Source organism: Garra rufa, chromosome 20 (genome assembly GCF_049309525.1).
Source record: "Garra rufa chromosome 20, GarRuf1.0, whole genome shotgun sequence".
NCBI lineage: Eukaryota > Metazoa > Chordata > Actinopteri > Cypriniformes > Cyprinidae > Garra > Garra rufa.
Window position 1 is genome coordinate 18,788,159 of NC_133380.1, and position 18,792 is coordinate 18,806,950.

The 18,792-nt window shown below is 35.7% G+C and overlaps 3 protein-coding genes across 12 annotated transcripts in view; all 3 read left to right on the top strand.

Moving 5' to 3' along the window:
* LOC141293364 (pleckstrin homology domain-containing family A member 6-like) overlaps positions 1–4,528 on the top strand; it is a 121,712-nt gene extending 117,184 nt beyond the window's left edge. For all 10 annotated transcript variants that reach the window (XM_073825393.1, XM_073825390.1, XM_073825388.1 and 7 more), the window contains one exon: positions 2,287–4,528. Coding sequence is in view for 1 of the 10 variants with exons in the window: in XM_073825390.1 (XP_073681491.1) it covers positions 2,287–2,330 (44 nt within the window). In the remaining 9 variants the exon portion in view is untranslated. The remainder of the gene's footprint in view (positions 1–2,286) is intronic.
* A 6,055-nt stretch (positions 4,529–10,583) lies between these two features.
* golt1a (golgi transport 1A) lies at positions 10,584–15,425 on the top strand. Its single transcript, XM_073826293.1, has 5 exons — positions 10,584–10,825; positions 11,124–11,215; positions 14,641–14,819; positions 15,021–15,084; positions 15,207–15,425. Exons 1-5 carry the CDS (start codon positions 10,801–10,803, stop codon positions 15,246–15,248), a joined length of 402 nt encoding a protein of 133 aa, XP_073682394.1. The 5' UTR covers positions 10,584–10,800; the 3' UTR covers positions 15,249–15,425.
* Positions 15,426–15,783: 358 nt separating this feature from the next.
* Positions 15,784–18,474, top strand: kiss1 (KiSS-1 metastasis suppressor). Its single transcript, XM_073826262.1, has 3 exons — positions 15,784–15,867; positions 17,383–17,493; positions 17,739–18,474. The coding sequence occupies exons 2-3, from the start codon at positions 17,388–17,390 to the stop codon at positions 18,002–18,004; spliced, it is 372 nt and encodes a 123-aa protein (XP_073682363.1). The 5' UTR covers positions 15,784–15,867; positions 17,383–17,387; the 3' UTR covers positions 18,005–18,474.
* The last annotated feature ends 318 nt before the right edge of the window (positions 18,475–18,792 follow it).

The window sequence follows — 18,792 nt, forward strand, 5'->3', positions numbered from 1 at the left end:
GGATGGTGATTTGATGGTACATGGCCCCATCCATTGTCCCTTTGATGCGGTGCAGTTGTCCTGTCCCCTTACCAGAAAAACACCCCCAAAGCATAATGTTTCCACCTCCATGTTTGACGGTGGGGATGGTGTTCTTGGGGTCATAGGCAGCATTCCTCCTCCTGCAAACATGGCGGGTTGAATTGATGCCAAAGAGCTTGATTTTAGTCTCATCTGACCACAAAAATTTCACCCAGTTCCTGTTGTTCGCTGGCAAACTTCAGACAGGCCTGTACATGTGCTTTCTTAAGCAGGGGAACCTTGTGGGCACTGCAGAATTTCAATCCTTCATGACGTAGTGTGTTACCAATTGTATTCTTGAGATCATTGACAAGATCCTCCCATGTAGTTCTGGACTGATTCCACACCGTTTTCATGATCATTGAAACTCCACAAGGTGAGATCTTGCATGGAGCCCCAGACCGAAATAGAGTTGACCGTTATTTAGTGTTTCTTTTATTTGCAAATAATCAATTGCCAAGCTGCTTGGCAATGGTCTTGTAGCCAATTTCAGCCTCATGTAGGTCTACAGTCCTGTCCCTGACATCCTTGGACAGCTCTTTGGTCTTGACCATGGTGGAGAGTTTGGAATCTGATTGATTGTTTCTGTGGACGGGTGTCTTTTATACAGGTAACAAGCTGAGATTAGGAGCACTCCCTTTAAGAGAGAACTCCTAATCTCCGCTCGTTACCTGTATAAAAGACACCAATCTTGCTGATCGATAGGGGATCAAATACTTATTTCACTCATTAACATGCAGATCAATTTGTAACTCCTTTTAAAAATGTGTTTTTCTGGATTTTTTTTGTTATTCTCACTGTTAATTAACATGCCATTAAAATTATAGACTGATCATTTCTTTGTCAGCGGGGAAACATACAAAATCAGCAGGGGATCAAAAAATTATTTTCCCCACCACTGTATAGGCCTTGTGGATATTCCACAAACAGCTCTTACAGTTGTGTTAACTGGTTTTCACTCTGTGTTATTAGCATCATTTCCAAAGATCAAATCTTGACACACAAAGAGTAAACAAGACTCACAGTAAACTTAACAGCTGCAATCAGCCCATGAAAAAATAATAGTCAGCCATGATGAAAACCATGTGAATGAACGAAAAGGCGATGCTGGTTTTGAAGTGGCTACGTTGATCACATCCCAAGGGACTTAACACCAAATTTGTCTTCTGGTCCATTAACAGTTCATTAAAGACCATTATCAACTTCTACAATCACATAGAAACCAGATGCAGCCATTTTTTGGTGATAATTGTTTGTTCACCTTATGAACTGTTGGGTCAGAATACTTGACACAAGTATGTGAACAGATGTGAATGTTTAACCATTCGCATTTCAAAAGCGCAACGCATTTAAAGCTAAAAAGTCTCACATGGCTAATAAGTGTGCCATTTAACCAGGTATTATTATTCAGGTTTGGAATGACATGAGGATGATTAATTAATAACAGAATTTTCAGAGATTTTTGGGTGAGCTATCCCTTTAACTATATAGGCCCAGTCACAAATGATGTGTTTAATGTAACTCTGTATTGCGCAACCAAGGGTTTCAAGTTGATTTAAAACAAAACTACTAAACAGTAAGATATTTCTTATTTTAATTCACACTCTAATTAATTAAATCATATAACTTCATAGGCATTTTTATTAATAAATATACATTTTTCTAGTTATTCCAAGTTTTAAAATATTTAAGCGGCTAGAAATTGTGAATGATTTGTATTCACAATACACTGTTTTGCCAAACCCAAACTGATGTGGACCTTCCAGCACAATATTTTTTTTTAAAGTGTTGCTTCACCGTGACAGAAAAATTGTCCACATAACAATAGAATTGTTCCATTATCAATTGCGGTCTGATAAATCATGTTTTTTTAACCCAAAAATATAAATTTGGCATAATTTGCTAACCCTGTTAACATTCTTTATGACTTTCTTCTGTGTAACACTAAATTTTCAATACAATGACTATCAATGAGATCCAATGTTGTTTCAGACTCCTTTATTGGCTTTGTATGGACAAAAAGAGTTCAAAATGTTTTTTGTGTTCCACATAAGAAAGTAATTGACGAGTAAATGGTGACAGAATGTTATTTTTTGAGAGAACTAGCCCTTAACTATTTCTAGATGCATTCACATTCTTGCAAAAAGTGAGTTTTGGACTCATCTGTAAGATACAGAAGTCTTTGATAATACATTTATTCTCTGTCTTCTTCTCTCATTTTTCCAGCTCAAGCTCTTGCAGCTGTCAAATTTGACGGCGAGCCTTTCTGAGTGTCCAGCAGACAAAGAAAAGATGGAAAAAAAAACACCGAACACCAAGAACATATGTTTTTCCTCCGCCAAACATTGTATTTCTTTCGATTACTTAGCACCATGCAGAAAAATATTTCCGAATGTTTGGACATCTGCGGAGGGCTGTTCACAAGCGAGGTTATCTGCCTCCACATCTCCTTGCTGGTCCTCGTTCGGAGCGCGTAACCCGTGGCAGAACTGCGCAATTCAATTAATCAACTGTTTTGGTTTTTGGTTTCGAAGGATGGCAGTCATATTACAAAAGCTACAAACTAGCCAGGATGTGGACGATGTTTACAGATTCATATCTACTCTTGGTCACATTGCTGACTGGAGTACATACAGCAGATTCATACTACAGCTGCTCAGGGCGGATTCTGCAGACACAAGCACGTTCGTGACAGGAAAGAGCGTGACGGAGCTCGAGATGCGACCAGAGGAAAATAGCCATGCTTGAGGAAGTTTTAAAAACCAGGGACTACAGCAAAGTTGTCAAAGCTCAGTTTATCTGCAAGTCATTAGATGAGAGATTTGGAACTGCTGGTATGATAATTATCCGTGTTCAGAAGACTAGCCACAATCGACCCCTGAGGATTTATGGACGCTACTCAGTTGGAACTTGGAACAATCGTGGACTGTTGATGAATCCGCTGTTGTCTTGATCCAGAGGATGTTGTTGATGCAAGAAGACTTGGTATTGGGCACTTCCCCTCCATCAACTTAAAGGCCAGACTCACTGTGACTCCTCCTGGCCTCCTGTTTTCCCGCCGGTTTCACCATAGGGCTCCCGTCAACATTGCAGTCTCTCAAACCATTGTCAGGCCTTTAAGTACCGTGTGTATCTATAAAGAAAGCATATATATATTGATATGACTATTACTCTAATCTTTGCATCAAAGCCATGTGGACTCATCATAGTGCTTTTACTGCTAGGACAGTAGTTACCAAATAATGGTACCTAAATACTTGTGAGCGTGTGTGTGGTAGATTAATAAGAAGAAAACGCCGAAACATTGGAAGTGTCCTTAGAGTTGTAAGTCTGCTTGTTGAAACAACGCGTTCATGCGAGGCCAGCAACTTGCATTACAGCCTGTATATACTGACGTTAAATTATGTAACCTGTTGCCCCGACAGAATATCAAAGCCCTTATTTGTGGATCGTTGTGCCATTTGGAGATTCATTTGGCTGGTTATTTTTTTTTTGCTGTGGCACAGTTTTTGTGTAAATATAGATTGACATGGAATTAAATGGAACAATATTTTGGATTATTTTTCTATCACTGGTAATTACCTCTGTAATCAAGCAGCTTGATTATAATGTATCGTAAAGTAAAGAACAATTTGCCAAACCATATAAATCTCTTGTTTTGTACTTCGAGGTGATCTTTCCCCGTATTCAAACCTCTAAAATGCCATGCAAGTTGTTAGGCCATACTGTGCTTTTTGCTTGTTTTGTTTTTTTTTATGTGTGAAATTAGTCTGTTTTTGGTCTAACACTGGCCTTGTGTATGATCTCCCGTCAAGAGAAATTCCCAGAGAATAACGTTTCAGAGACGCAAATTACCCATCATCACTTTTTTGCAAAAACAGCCCTGAAGGCGAAGACAGAGATCTATTTTTTATCATTTTTCAGAAAGAGAAAAACAAGATCAATGCGTCGCATATTTTTCTATGTATAAAATGCGGTTCGATTGGTTACATTTGTAAACTGATTAAAGAGAGTTTTGATCTGCTATATTATGGAGATACTGATCGAGGCTGATATATTTTTAATTTATTGACCGAAACTTTACAGCATCCTTTTGAAGGCCTTGTTTAAAAGTCATTTTTAGGTGTTGTTTTGTACGTAATTGGACGAAATGGTCTAAAAAGTCGCAGGTGGACAGTCAAAGCAGAGATGTCGAATATTTGATAAAAATATGTAGCATATAAAGTGGGATTAACTACAGTAATTCAAAAGAAGCACATTGGTCTGTGTAAATATTTTTAAATTGAAACACTGTATGTCTTCATATTTACCATAACTAATGCTATTTTAAGGAAAAAAACGAGACTGCTTGAGCTATGCAAATCAAACAAGATAATACTTAATGTGCTTGCTATAGAAGTACCCTCATGCAATAAAGTGAATGTATTTAAAACCTTCTTTTGTAATTAAAACTCTTCATTTGTTCATATCACTTTGTGGATTCCATAATTGTATTCTGACACTGTGTTCAGGTGAAAGTAGGCAAGAAGCTGCCTAATTTAAATGATGAACAATGCGTTATTAATGTGGTACTTTTTCAACCTTATAGGATTCGTGTCTTTCTTTCTTCAGTAGTAAAGTTATTGTTTTTTGAGGAAAACATTTCAGGATTTCTCTCCAAATAGTGGACTTCTATGGTGCCCCTGAGTTTGAACTTCCAAAATGCAGTTTAAATGCAGCTTCAAAGGGCTCTAAACAATCCTAGCCAAGAAAATAAGGTCTTATCTAACAAAACAATCCGTTATTTTCTAAAAAAAAAAAAAAAAAATTATATTCTTTTTAATCTCAAATGAGTGTCTAATTTTTTTAGAAAATGACCCTTCTTCCTCGGCTGGGATTGTTTAGAGCCCTTTGAAGCTGCATTTAAACTGCATTTTGGAAGTTCAAACTCGGGGGCACCATAGAAGTCCACTATATGGAGAGAAATCCTGAAATGTTTTCGTCAAAAAACAATTTCTTTAAGACGGAAGAAAGAAAAACATGAACATCTTGGATGACAAGGAGGTGAGTAAATTATCTGTAATTTTTTGTTCTGGAACTGAACAACTTCTTTAAACAGAGAACAGCCTCTAAACATGAAACACTTTACTCCTAAGACAAGGTTTCATTCACTTGTCATTGCAAATATCCAAGTTACAACAGAAGCTCTTTTCAGGGACTTGTTAGGTAAACTAAACAGATTACAGCAAAACAAATTTATTAAGCCTATTTGTTACTAAAGTATTTGAAGCCTTAATCTTGTTTTGGCAGTTGGGAATGGAACAAGCTGCAATTGCACAGATAGTGTTGACAAAACTCAGTCAGATCAACATTCCAACACGGTTTTTTACAGAAATCCTAACCACATATACATGTTCCCAGGCCATTTGTAACATTGTAAAAAACTATCACGCTTGAATATTTGCTTAATTTAGTTTACATTTGTGTTTCATTTTGAGGGTGAGACTTTACTGGAAAGCAACTATAAATTCAGTGTATTTTGACACGAGCAACAGAAGCGCCAAGTGAAAGCCAAGAAAATGTGTCAGCAGAATGGAACATACTCTAACTGACAGTATTAGGACTTGTTGTGAAAAACAGTTGGATGTCTATATCGACAGCTCACTTTGTGCATTTGTTAAACACAGCATAGTGTGAATGTGGACAGGCTGAGGAAGGTATTTGTGTAATGGAAAATAAAGAGCTTGTTGGAGATTGTTTAAATAGATACCAGGAGAGGAATGAGTTGTTGAGGTTTAAAAAAAAATAAAAATAAGTGAGTAATGGCAGGCCTGTTTTTAGTCTATGTAACACTTGTCACAAGTGAATGAGGAACGAAGAGGAAGAAAGAGGTACATGTGTGAATTTAAGGAGATATTTTTTAGCACTAACCGCATTTGAGCTTTTGATGTTTTGCACATGTGGGATAGCTAATGCTGAGTCAAAAACCAGACTGTAGGCTACTTTGTATGCTTTTTAAAAGACTATTCATCAAATAAAAATGTACACTTATAGGGAAATAATGAGAAGAATAACAACGTGCAGTAAACGGTAAAACTGTTTGCACTACAAACCAGAGTGTTCATAATTAAGATAAAATATTAAAATAATATGATGAGACACACTATTTTGCAATATCAAGCATAAAAACTAGCTGTTTTGAACAGCTAAAAATAGCTGGACATAAATGAGACCAGAAGCCTGACCCGTAAAATTTACAAATGGCTGCGCCCACTTTCACAAAAAAAAAAAAAAAAACGGTGGGGAGAGTAACAAACCATTTTTCTCAGAGCCCTGTCTACATTTGCATTCCAAGCTATAACAGCATGTTTAGTACGCAGCCCTTGACGGAGCTGCCAAATATCATGTTATTTCCTCATCGTTTCCTGTGGTTAGGTCGGAAAGCAGTTTTCCAGTACAGTAAGAAAATTACTGGATGGAAACATGACAACTGTTACATTATATTGAGAGTTTATATTATGGTAATTTAAAATAATATATTTTTTATGTTCATACTGTTGAAAAAATGTTTTATAAAAAGGATTGACACTGCCAATTTAAAAAAAATTCTAAACAATTTCAGTTTGAACAATTAATTTTCTGAAAAATGGTACTTTTGCCCCCATCGTCATGGGTCACAGAGATTATTAATAAAATGTCTGACTTCTGAATGGTGTTTTTAGCATGTTTTCACCATAGGACCATAAAATCTCAATTGCAAGATATAAACTTATACCTTTGAAAGACATTAACTCAGAATATTGAGTTTATACCTCATTTTTTGAGTTTACAACTCACAATTCTGAGAAGAAGAATACAAATAGGACATAAAATCTGAATTGTGAGATAAAAAGTCACACGTTTTTTAACTTTTATTTTGTGCCAGAATCAAAAAAAAAAAAAAAAAAAAAAAAAAAAAGAATTGTGAGGGTAAAAAAGTCCAAATTGTAAGATCCAAATTTGAAATTATGAGAGCGAGAAAAAGAAAGAAACATAACTATAAGATTTATATTCAGAATTTTGAGATTTGCAAAATGTTAACTCAGAATTCTGAGGGTAAAGTATGGAAGCAGATTAGTCTCATTAATAATTCACGCACAATACACGATGCACACATGCATGTCCCAATTCACGTGCACGAAAAAAATATATATATTCACAAAAAAATTCACGTGCAAAAAATAAGAATATAAATTCATAAAATACGTTTCACAAATTGCAAAACACAATTCACAGATTTACAACTGTGTACAACAATTTTGAATGTTTAAAAATCACGAGTGTATCACAGACTGTGAGTGTGTGAATAGCTTTTTTACGTGTGTATTTTTTAGACTTGTGTGTGTTTTTGAGACTCTCCTGGCAGCGAACTCCTCCCACGCGGGTCACTCGTACACTTTAGCCAATCAGATTTGAGCCTGTCGATCGACCATTCATAGCCCGCTGTGGGCGTGCCTATCTTACGTTACGTCATCAGCGCGAGTCCAGTTCCAGAATTCAGATACGATTCAGCTGTTGATCGTCTCTTTTGTAACTAGCCTAGTAAAGGTGTATTGTTTTATTTTGATTGCTTAAAAACTAAAGGTAAAATCGGTCGTTTAGACACACTCGTTAACGTGACCAGTTTAAGCCAGCGGCTGCTATGAAAACAGATAGTGTTGCCAAAGATGCTGTCTTGTGTTAGCCACAATGTCCTGTTTATTGGCCAAAATGAAGAAAGAATTCTGTTCATTGCCATGTTTTTGTTTAACAACGCTGGGTGTCCTCTGCCCAGTCTAGCTCCCACTCAGCACTGACCCTGCCTTTATTATTATAGCTTTATGTAATGATGAATATACCTCACGAGAACTCAGTGTATGAATAACGGTGTGTTTGTACTAACCATTTGTGCAACTGGATGCAGTGTTTAATTAAAACACACTAATCATTTTCCTTGCATTTTTCAGGATTTAACACTTTGGAACAACATCTGGATGACAGTTACAGACCTCTTCATTCACATTAATCTTTATCTCTTTTTATGTACTTTACCTTTATGCATTATTTTTTTAATGTAATTAACATTCATGTACTTTTTAAAATATTATATTATTGTGATACATAATTTTATGTTGAGCAGTGATGTAAATATCTTTGAGATTACAATACACAAGATGATGTTGGTTAGCAGCAATTGTATTTGCTTTAGTATTAACAGTTCTGGAATTTGCTGGTCAGTCAGACAGACTGATCACATAAAGGAATGCATCAAAGATTATTCAGTAAACTTCATTCAAGTTCCGACTTGTTTTTAATGTTTTAATTCTGACATACAACCAGAACATTTAACAATGCATAACAAAGCTTTATGCCTTAACAAATACAAAGTCATAGGGTACCATTCTAAAAGAAATGTAGTAATAATGCATGAGTTAAATCAGTTGAAACTGTTAAAATGGATGGGTTGCAGCATGACTGTTTTGAAAGAGTTACAGTTCCAAATGAAACTTCTAGATTCACATCACCTCATAATTTGTGGCAGAGGTTGAAATAGGAGCAGCTACTTGTACATCATAAGCATCACAATTCTGAAATAAATAATATCTGCAGGCTGCAGCGTAAACAAACTTAAATGAAATGTACATGGTTTACAATGTGTGTTATTAAATCGTCATCAGCTGAATGCGTGCCATCGTAGGATTTGAGACACAAGACAAGTTTGGCTCTGACAGCTCTTTCCTGTTTTCAATCAAAAAAAACAAAACCACAAGAGACTACTTGAAACATATCCAAATAGATAATTTTCATTTTCTATTTATTTACATGTCCCATCTGTAAAAAACGTATTTTATGCTTTACATTAAGTTTATAATTTTAATATCTTTATGCGGTATGGTACAGTATCCACGCAAATGATTCTTTATTAAATAAACATAACAATCGATAAATATTAAAACATAATACACTCTGAGCAGCAGCTGGCTTACACTGGTCACGTTAACGAGTGTGTCTAAACGACCGATTTTTAAGTAAGCATGCAGTATAAAACAAAATGAGAGGATCAACAGCTGAATCGTATCTGAATTCTGGAACTGGACTCGCGCTGATGACGTAACGTAAGATAGGCACGCCCACAGCGGGTTATGATTGGTCGATCGACAGGCTCAAATCTGATTGACTAAAGTGTACGAGTGACCCGCATGGGCAAGTATAGGTCTCTGCAGGAAAGTAATGGGAGTTACTAGATCGGGGCGTTTTTAGACCATGGTACCTGATTGGCTGACGTCATAGTGACGGTAGGTTTAGGGGTGGGGTTAGGTAAAGGGAATCATTTCGATATCATGATTTAGAAACACCCAGCAGTTTGAAAACACCCACAAAATTCAGAAACGCCCACGTTTGCTCTGCAGAGACCTCTTCCTCCGCATGGGAGGAGTTCGCTGCCAGGAGAGTCTCAAAAACACACACGCAAGTCTAAAAAATACACACGTAAAAAAAGCTATTCACACACTCACAGTCCGTGATACACTCGTGATTTTTAAACATTCAAAATTGTTGTACACAGTTGTAAATCTGTGAATTGTGTTTTGCAACTTGTGAAACGTATTTTATGAATTTATATTCTTATTTTTTGCACGTGAATTTTTTTTGTGAATATATATATTTTTTTCGTGCACGTGAATTGGGACACGCATGTGTGCATCGTGTATTGTACGTGAATTATTAATGAGACTAATCTGCTTCCATAGTAAAGAAGTCAGAATTGTGAGATATATGTTATAAAATTGCAATTACAAATTTGTAACTCGCTAAGTTGCAGTTATGAGTTTATAACTTACAATTGCAAAATAGAAACTCACAATTCTGATAATAAAGTCTGAATTGTGAGATATAAACTTGCAATTGCAAGGAAAAAAGATGCAATTACACTACCAGTCAAAAGTTTTTGAACAGTTAGATGTTTAATGTTTTTTAAAGAAGTCTCTTCTGCTCACCAAGCCTGCATTTGTTTGATCCAAAGTACAGCAAAAACAGTGAAATGATGAAATATTTTTAGTATTTTAAATAAATCACATTTAAAATATATTCAAATAGAAAACAATTATTTTAAATAGTAAATATATTTTACTATTTTTGCTGTACTTTTGATCAAATAAATGCAGGCTTGATGAGCAGAAGACACTTCTGTAAAAACATTTAAAATATTACTGTTCAAAAACTTTTGACTGGTAGTGTATACCTTTACTTTTTATAAATTCTGTTGAAGGAACATACTTTTATAGAAGGCCACTCTTGATCAACTGACTTTTATAGCTCTATTATTGTATACAGCTCTTATAAATATACAATTATTTGGCATGCTAATAAAAGTACATTGCATTAAATTACAATTGATTAAAGGGGAAGGGATATCAGCAAGTTATGAAAGGGTGTTGCTTAGGGTGCATGTGGCAAGCTGTCATATTAGAGATGAAGTCATTAGTGGGATGTGAGGAAAGAAATGAGGGCAGAGGGTGAGCAGACACATGCTTCTTTGGATGAGTGAATAGACTGTGATACAGCGTAGGTGAGATAAAGCGAACATCAGGCAGAACGTTCTCTCATCAGACTAATAGGTTCGGTTAATGATTACCCTACGGTAGGGTTCAAAAGTCAAGCATTTGTGTGAAAGACACAAACCGGTAAAAACCGAGGAACAAAAACCGGGAGATCTGAGCCAAGAAAGACAACAGAGGGGAAACCATGATCACAATCACAGAGTTTCAGAGTGAGTGTCTTTCTTTCACTGAATAAGAATTAAGGACAAGTTACGGTTCTGTACAGTTAAATCTCAGCTTAGAGACACTGCTATTTTCATTTTCACTCTTAATATAAATAGTGTTCTATTAAATTAAAACAATGTAAATCAGCACATTGATCATGGCTTGTATTTTAGACGTGTTTTTGTTTGCAATGGCTAGAAGATTTCCACACAGTGTTCACCTTTTTAAATTTGACCACTGAAATATGTTTTATTGACTAACCAAGAATACAGTTATAACCAATCTATTCTGACTGGATTCTAGAAATTGGTGTTGGTCTGTCAGGATTTGGCGTGTTCTTTGTGCTGTTTGGAATACTGCTGTACTTTGACTCGGTCCTGCTGGCATTTGGAAACGTAAGTACTGTAATGAGCTGTTTAGACATGACGCAAGAAATTATGATAGATCTTTGGTGTGTAGGAAAGGTTTCTTAAAGGGAACCCTGGGTATTATGCCATGTATGGCTTAATATAACGTAAATGATGTTTCTTACTAAAACATGCAGTATAAAACCTATGAAGGATTATGTTATTTAAAAAGTCCAAATGGTTTTATACATATGTCAGACTATGGGATGCGCCATTATGATGTGAAATGGTTGCATTTAGTGAGCTACTGCTTATACCTGTTGTTATTTTTACTGCAACACACTTCAGAATACAGAACTCTGAAAATAAAATACTGATACGATGACCACAGCTACTGAAAGAGCTTACAGGTGGCAATGGATGTTAAGCGTAAGCTTAAACCAAATGCCGTACAATCTTATTTTTCTTACAAGGAGTCTAAACGCTCTGGATATCGAGTGAAATCTGCGCTAAGAAACTCCTTCAGTGTCTGCAGCGTCATGACAAGCATTGACATGTTTACATCCTGCCAGGATCCAGCGTTTCTTGTCTCTGCCATTTGTAAGCTCTTTCGGTATCTGTGGTCTACTAAAAAGCCTCAAAGGCATCAGGGCTAAAGTGGAAAGAACAAAGACGCTGGTCTTTGGAAGTTTTATTTTTCCACAAGCATCTTCCCATTGTTTGCTTCTCTTCTTATTGCTAGGAAAAGCAGTGAAGACTTACATTGCTTCTCTTGTTGCCCTTTGACTGAAAAGTACAACCAAAAGCTGCACAATGTGAGATCGTATCAATATTTTATTTTCAGAGTTGTGTTGCGGTAAAAATAGCAAGAGGTAGCGCAGCCATTTTTGCCTTTTCTGGATGTGGCGTGACATGGCACGACAAAGCCCCGGCAGTAAATGGATGCCTTGTTCTATTTATGACGTACTGACACAAAGTTCAAATTCTTTGCAACGGTTGCTTTGTCGCGTCCAGTGTAGGCAGGTTTTAGATGTTGGATTGTTCCATTTAATTTTTGGATAAACAATCCATACATTACCATTCAAAATTTGGGACTGTTTTTTTATTAAAATTTTTTATTTAGTTTTATACTACGGGACCATTAAATGCTTGAATCTGATTGGCTGACGGACATTCTAAGGTGTGCAATTATTTTCGGGAAAACACACAGCAAACATAGTTCCAGGCAGGTCTTGACCGCATTACACGATCGTATCACTTTGCCAAATGATTTTAGTTATCTCAAAGGTGCAGCCAACAATAGCAAAATAACCACAACGGCACTGGCCAAATCATAAATATAGTAAACAATAGGGTAAGAACGATCATTTCCATGTTTTTGCCACAAAATTGCATTTTATTATGTATTTTAATGGCTTAAGCCTCGTTAGGTCTAAAATGACGTTTTGGAATTAGCAACGGAGGCGTTGGATGAGATGCTTACTACTTACAATAGTGTTTTAAGTACAAAAAATGGACAAATTCCTTAAAATATATAATCTGATCGATGTCTTGAGGTGTGGTAACCATAAGCGGAATAATTGACTTTGGTTCACTGAATTATGTAAGGAATAATTGACTTTGGGCCGTTGAATTCTTAGAAAATAATGAGTCTTGTTACACCTCGGCCCAAAGTCAATTATTTCGCTTATACTACAGTTACCACACCAGATGATATATTTCAAGACATCTGTCCAGTTTTTGTCCTTGTGAGTAGAATTTTTCGTTGCTAAATCCAAAGTGTCAGTACAGACCTAGTAATGATGCTTGAGCCATTGATAGCAAACTAATGCAGTTAATAATAAAGTTTAGACAGACAGGCAGACAGATGGAAAGGGAGAGGCAGAGAGAGATTAAGCTTGTGAATTATCTCTGTGAGTCTGTGCTTCTCTCAAAAGTGATCGGCAGCAGCGTCTCTACTAATAGTGAAACTTTAAGTTAATTTGCTTCGTTGTTACCTCGCTTGTGAGAAATGTCATGTCGTTTTTAAGTTGTTAATTGTCATAGCAGTGCTAACAACATTAGTGCGAATGTTAACGTGTGTGCAAACTGTATATGTGAGCGTCTGTAAGGGAGAGAGAGTGGGAGAAATTGAGTATGTGCTTTTAGTACATAATAAAACGCCTCGGGTTACTCTCGTAACCCTAGTTCCTTGAGGGAACGAGACGCTGCGTCGTAACGCTTTGGGGAACGCCCCCAGGGTGACCACGCTCTGAACACGTGTGTAATCTAGTCCAATAGGAATGTGCGTATGACGTCACCCCGCCTGTGACGTCATACGCGCGTTCCTATTGGACGAGATTACACACGTGTTCAGAGCGTGGTCACGCTGGGGGCGTTCCCCAAAGCGTTACGACGCAGCTCGACGTTACCGAAGGGGAACTTAATTTGGGGCAAAAACATGGAAATAATCTGTCATTTTTATCCTATTGTTTACTGTATTTGTTTGTTTGGCCAGTGTGGGTTTTGGTTATTTTGCTGTTTTAGGCTGTAAGGACCTTTAAAATAACTGAAATAGTGTGGCAAAGTGATATAGACATGTAATGTGGTCAAGACAAGAGCTGCCTGGAACTACGTTCGCTGTGTGTTTCCCTGAAAACAATGCACATTGCTTAGAACGTTCGTCAGCCAATCATTCAACGCCCTGTAGTATAATAGAAAATAATGTACCCATCACACATCACCACCTCCGATGTGCATTATTTTCTATCAATTATTCCTTATTCTTTGAGAATGCATCAAATTGATCAAAAGTGACAGTAAAGACATTTATTTACATTGTTACCAATAAATGCTGTTATTTTTAACTGTTACTTTCATCAAATAATAATAATGAAAAAAAGTTTCCTCAAAATATTAAGCAGCAGAACTATTTTTAACACTGATGAAAAAAAGCAATGCTTCTTGAGCAGCAAATTAGCAAATTCAAATATTTTTCAGGGATCTTGTGACACTGAAGACTGGAGTAATGGCTGCTAAAAATTCATATTTGCCATCACAAGAATAAATTGAATTTTGAAAAACATATTAAAGTAGAAAAAGTGTTTTAAATTGTAATAATATTTCACAATATTACCCACCTTATTTTTGCCATAAGATTAGCAATTAGTAAATTTTATGGTTCTGGCTTCCAATCGCATCTGCGTCCAGCCATTTTTAGCTGTACAATATGGCTTGTTTTGCTGCTTGATATTGCAAAATGGTGTGTCTTACCATATAATTTTAATGTATTATCTTAATTATGAACACACTGGTTTGTAGTGCAAACAGTTTTACCATTTACTGCACATTGTTATCCTCATTATTTCCCTATAGCGGATAATGAACCAGATGTTTTTTACCCCACAAACATCACAAAATATTTTGAATGTTAGTGTATATAAGCATATATTGCATATTTATTGTATATAACTTTTTTTCTTCTCCTGTATCAGATTCTGTTTCTGTCTGGTCTGGCCTTTATCATTGGCTTAAAGAGGACGGCCCACTTCTTCTTCCAGAGACAGAAGCTCAGAAGCTCCGCCTTCTTTCTAGGAGGCGTGGCTTTAGTTCTACTAAGATGGCCTCGTATTGGCATGCTAGTGGAGACCTATGGATTTGTGCTTCTATTTAAGTAAGTAAATAGTTGAATCATATCCTGTCCTGGTGTGCAAGGCAGAAGCCTCCAAGATGTTCCTGCATCAAACTAACTGCGGAGCCTTTATTTTACTATTCATTACCCCAAATACATGCTCTTTCTCAGCTTGAACTGGCATTGTTCTTAGATCGTTCCTCTCATAAACAAGCTAAAAACACATTTCTGTATTGTTTGCAGGTCATTCTTTCCAATGGCTTTTGGATTTCTCGCAGCAGCCTCAAACATTCCCTTTTTAACTACGGTATGGGAGAAAAATAAATCTATAAATCTAGCTACCAATTAAATTTTAAAGTGCAACCTGTGCAATTAAACACCCAGGGTGAGGCTAAACCTTCTCTGATGTTTCTATTCCCTCTCTTGCAGATTTTAAACAAGTTATCGGGAAGTAGTTCCTCCATGGTGTAAGAGCAGATGCTGGAGAATCTAGAGGTGCTTCTGCAGTGAACTATTGAATTTTTATTATTCTTTTGTATGTATATGTGGTATATGATGGATAGTTGTGTATGGTTTGTTATTTTTTAATATATTTTAGCATTTTTAGTTAACCTTTATAATATGTTGAATAAACTCACCATAACAAAATTTTTGGTGTGGTTATTTATTTATCTTTTTTTTTTCAGATTAGAGATGAACACAAGCAAAAATGAAATGTCCAGTGATCTTTAAAAGCTAGTTTATGTGCTCACAACACTTCAAGTTATGAATTAGAGCAGTGCTTTTCCAATCATCTAATTTCTATTTCATCTGTCCGCTCCCTTCAACTTCAATGTACCCTCAAATAGAAAATGATATTGAGTTCAAATATATAAAGGCTTTGTGGTTCCGGAATGTTCCGGTGAAATGGATGGGTGGTGGACCCACCCTGGGGCAAAAAGACAAGATCAGAGGGAAAGAGGGGAGGGTTGTGGAGGTCTGCGACCCACCGAGGAGCCTATGACGCAGGTGATATTGTTGTATGCGAAAGATAAATTCTGTCTGTGGATTGCATGAACCGAACACAACCTTCATACCTGCAAGTGTAAAGGTAAGCCATTTACTCCCATTAGCATGTTCAAGTGCACAAGTGTTATAAATATGCACTAAATATGTGATTTTAATTAGGGTTTGGAGGGATTGAATAACATATTTACATTTATGCATTTGACAGATCTTTTTTTCTTCTTCTTTCTTTCTTTAATCATAGTATGTGTTTTATTTCTGTTTTATTTTTATAGGTGTTTTGGTTAGGCAGGTAAAAACCAAAAGGGTTTGAATATGATCTTGGTCCATTTTATAGTTTTTTTTTTTTTACATTTTTTTTTCATGCAATAGATAAATGTACATTTAGATCCTGACAATTTCTGCAGTCTTTCAATTGCTCTTATTTACATTTAATGTCGTTATATTATTGTTGTTGTTTCATAGATAGATAGATAGATAGATAGATAGATAGATAGATAGATAGATAGATAGATAGATAGATAGATAGATAGATAGATAGAGCTTTTTGGTTACAAAGTTTGACATTTTTAATATTCTATATTTTATTTTCTTATTTTTCAAAAATGTATTTTTTAATAAAAATAATAAAAATGTAAATTAGTTTTTCTTTTTTAAAATTATTTAATATATATTTTTTTAATTATATTACAAATGTATTATATTTTATATTTTTGTATTTCATTTTTTACATCTATGAACAGCATAGCATAGGAGCAGATGTGAACGGCTGATTTCTGATGCTTTTGTTAACTTAAATTCTCTTTGAAGTGTGTGTGTGTGTGTGTGTGTGTGTGTGTGTGTGTGTGTGTGTGTGTGTGTGTGTGTGTGTGTGTGTGTGTGCACCTGGTATTCATCACATTATGGGGACCAAATGTCCCCTCCCCACAAGGATAGTAATACCAGTAAATTTTGACCTTGTGGGGACATTTCTTAGGTCCCCATGAGGAAACAGGCTTATAAATCATGCACAATGAGTTTTTTTGAGTAAGTAAAAGTGTGCACAATCTCCTGTGAGGGCTAAGTTTAGGTATAGGGTAGGTGTAGGGTGATAGAAAATATGGTTTGTACAGTATGAAAACCATTACGCCTATGGAATGTCCCCATAAAACATGTAAACCCAACATGTGTGTGTGTGTGTGTGTGTGTGTGTGTGTGTGTGTGTTTGTTTGTTTGTATCTATATGCGTGTGTCTGAGCTTATGAATCAACTATGAAAAGACACAAATGTCATTAAAATGTGTGATCTCATAAATAAATTCTGTAAAAAGAACCTACTCTGTAAAAAGTTTTCACCATATTCAACTTAAAAACCTAAGTTCAGCAGCTGCCTTAAAATTTTAAGTTAAATCAGCTTAAAAATACAAGTCATTTTAACTTATTACAATAAAAATTAGTTGATTTAACTTGTGAGTTGAAATGACTTAAGTTGATTTCACTTAAAATTTTAAGGCAGCTGCTAAACTTAGGTTTTTAAGTTGAATATGGTGAAAACTTTTTACAGTGTATGATTCATAAAATAACCATGTGTATTGGTTTCTAATTGCATTGCTTTCTTACAGAAACTATGGGTCAAAACGCATTAAAAATGATGCTACTTACCATCATTTTGATGTTGTCAGTGACGAATGGCAACACATACCCTTCAGGGCATTTTCAGTATTATTTAGAAGGTAAGTTCAATGTTTTTTGTTTTTGTTAATTGGCAATAACTTCTATCAAAGACAGTATCAATATAGTCCAAAGGCAACAAATGACAATAACTTAAAAAAGTAGATATCTAAGATTCTGAATGTAATGTTGATTAAAAACTGACATTATAAGATATAGCCTAGCAATAGTCTGTTTTGCACAAGTTTCATTTGTAGGCCTTTTTCTCACAAGCTTTATCTCTCTCAACTTTTTGTCGTATCTGTAGATGAAACTCCGGAAGAAACATCACTCAGGCTTCTCAGGGGAACTGATATTCGTCCCACAGCTGGATCTCCTTCTCCTAAGCTGTCAATGCACTTCTCCATGGGTGCAGGTCCTCAGCGAAACACATGGTGGTGGTCTCCAGAAAGGCCTTATACAAAAAGGAGGCAGAATGTTGCGTACTACAATCTCAATTCCTTCGGCCTCCGCTATGGCAAGAGAGAACAGAACATGCTTGCAGGGTTTAAACAGCAGATACCTGTAAAGTGAGGTTCTGTGGGTCTTTTTAAAATATGGAAATTGTTCTTTGAAGTATTATATCAATTAAAAATGTCTTTACATGCATTCTTTGAGATCATTTAATCATCTGATTGCCATAATTGGATGTACTATGGGATTGATCTGTAGACAGAAATTTAGTGAAGTAGTTCATCATTTTTGATTATGAAAAGCTGTAATGATAACTGTGAGGGCACGTAATTAAAATAAAAGATAAATATGTCATACATTTTAATATGACTGAATCCGAGTCAACCTGTCTGTTTTTCATGATTGTATACTTCCTGTTGTTCACACATGCTAATGACAAACCTAACATTGGTTCAAGAAAATTTGATTTTAGGTTTATCGACCTTTTAAATTACAAAGAAACTACTAATACTGGCACATCATGGAAAATCTGGAAATTACAGCCAAACTGAGATGTTTACTCTTAAAATATACTGTATGATTACAAATTACAGATTTGTCTGTTTTCTTTGCCATGGTTTATTATTATAAATTGGATTATTATTATAAATTTGTAATAATAAAATTAATTTACAAATACTATTTTGGTAGAAATCTAACATTCAGAATTGCTTTCAAAAGCAGGATATTTCAAGTGCTGTATCTTCAGTGTTTTACCTTATTTAAAACTGGTGACGTTCAACCACAACTTTCCACTGACTCTAGATAATCACTGAGCATTTCCGTGGTTGTGCTTTAATATTTTTATCAAAGGGCTGATCAAGTCCCCTCTTTAAAGATCATTATAAAAAAGGAATTTGTGTGAGTTT

Coding starts and splice junctions, on each gene's coding strand:
- golt1a (XM_073826293.1), top strand. CDS start 10,801: ATGATCACAATCACAGAGTTTCAGA. Junction 14,820..15,020: donor GGATTTGTGCTTCTATTTAA/GTAAGTAAATAG, acceptor TATTGTTTGCAG/GTCATTCTTTCCAATGGCTT. Junction 15,085..15,206: donor ACATTCCCTTTTTAACTACG/GTATGGGAGAAA, acceptor CCTCTCTTGCAG/ATTTTAAACAAGTTATCGGG.
- kiss1 (XM_073826262.1), top strand. CDS start 17,388: ATGGGTCAAAACGCATTAAAAATGATGCTACTTACCATCATTTTGATG. Junction 17,494..17,738: donor TTTTCAGTATTATTTAGAAG/GTAAGTTCAATG, acceptor TCGTATCTGTAG/ATGAAACTCCGGAAGAAACA.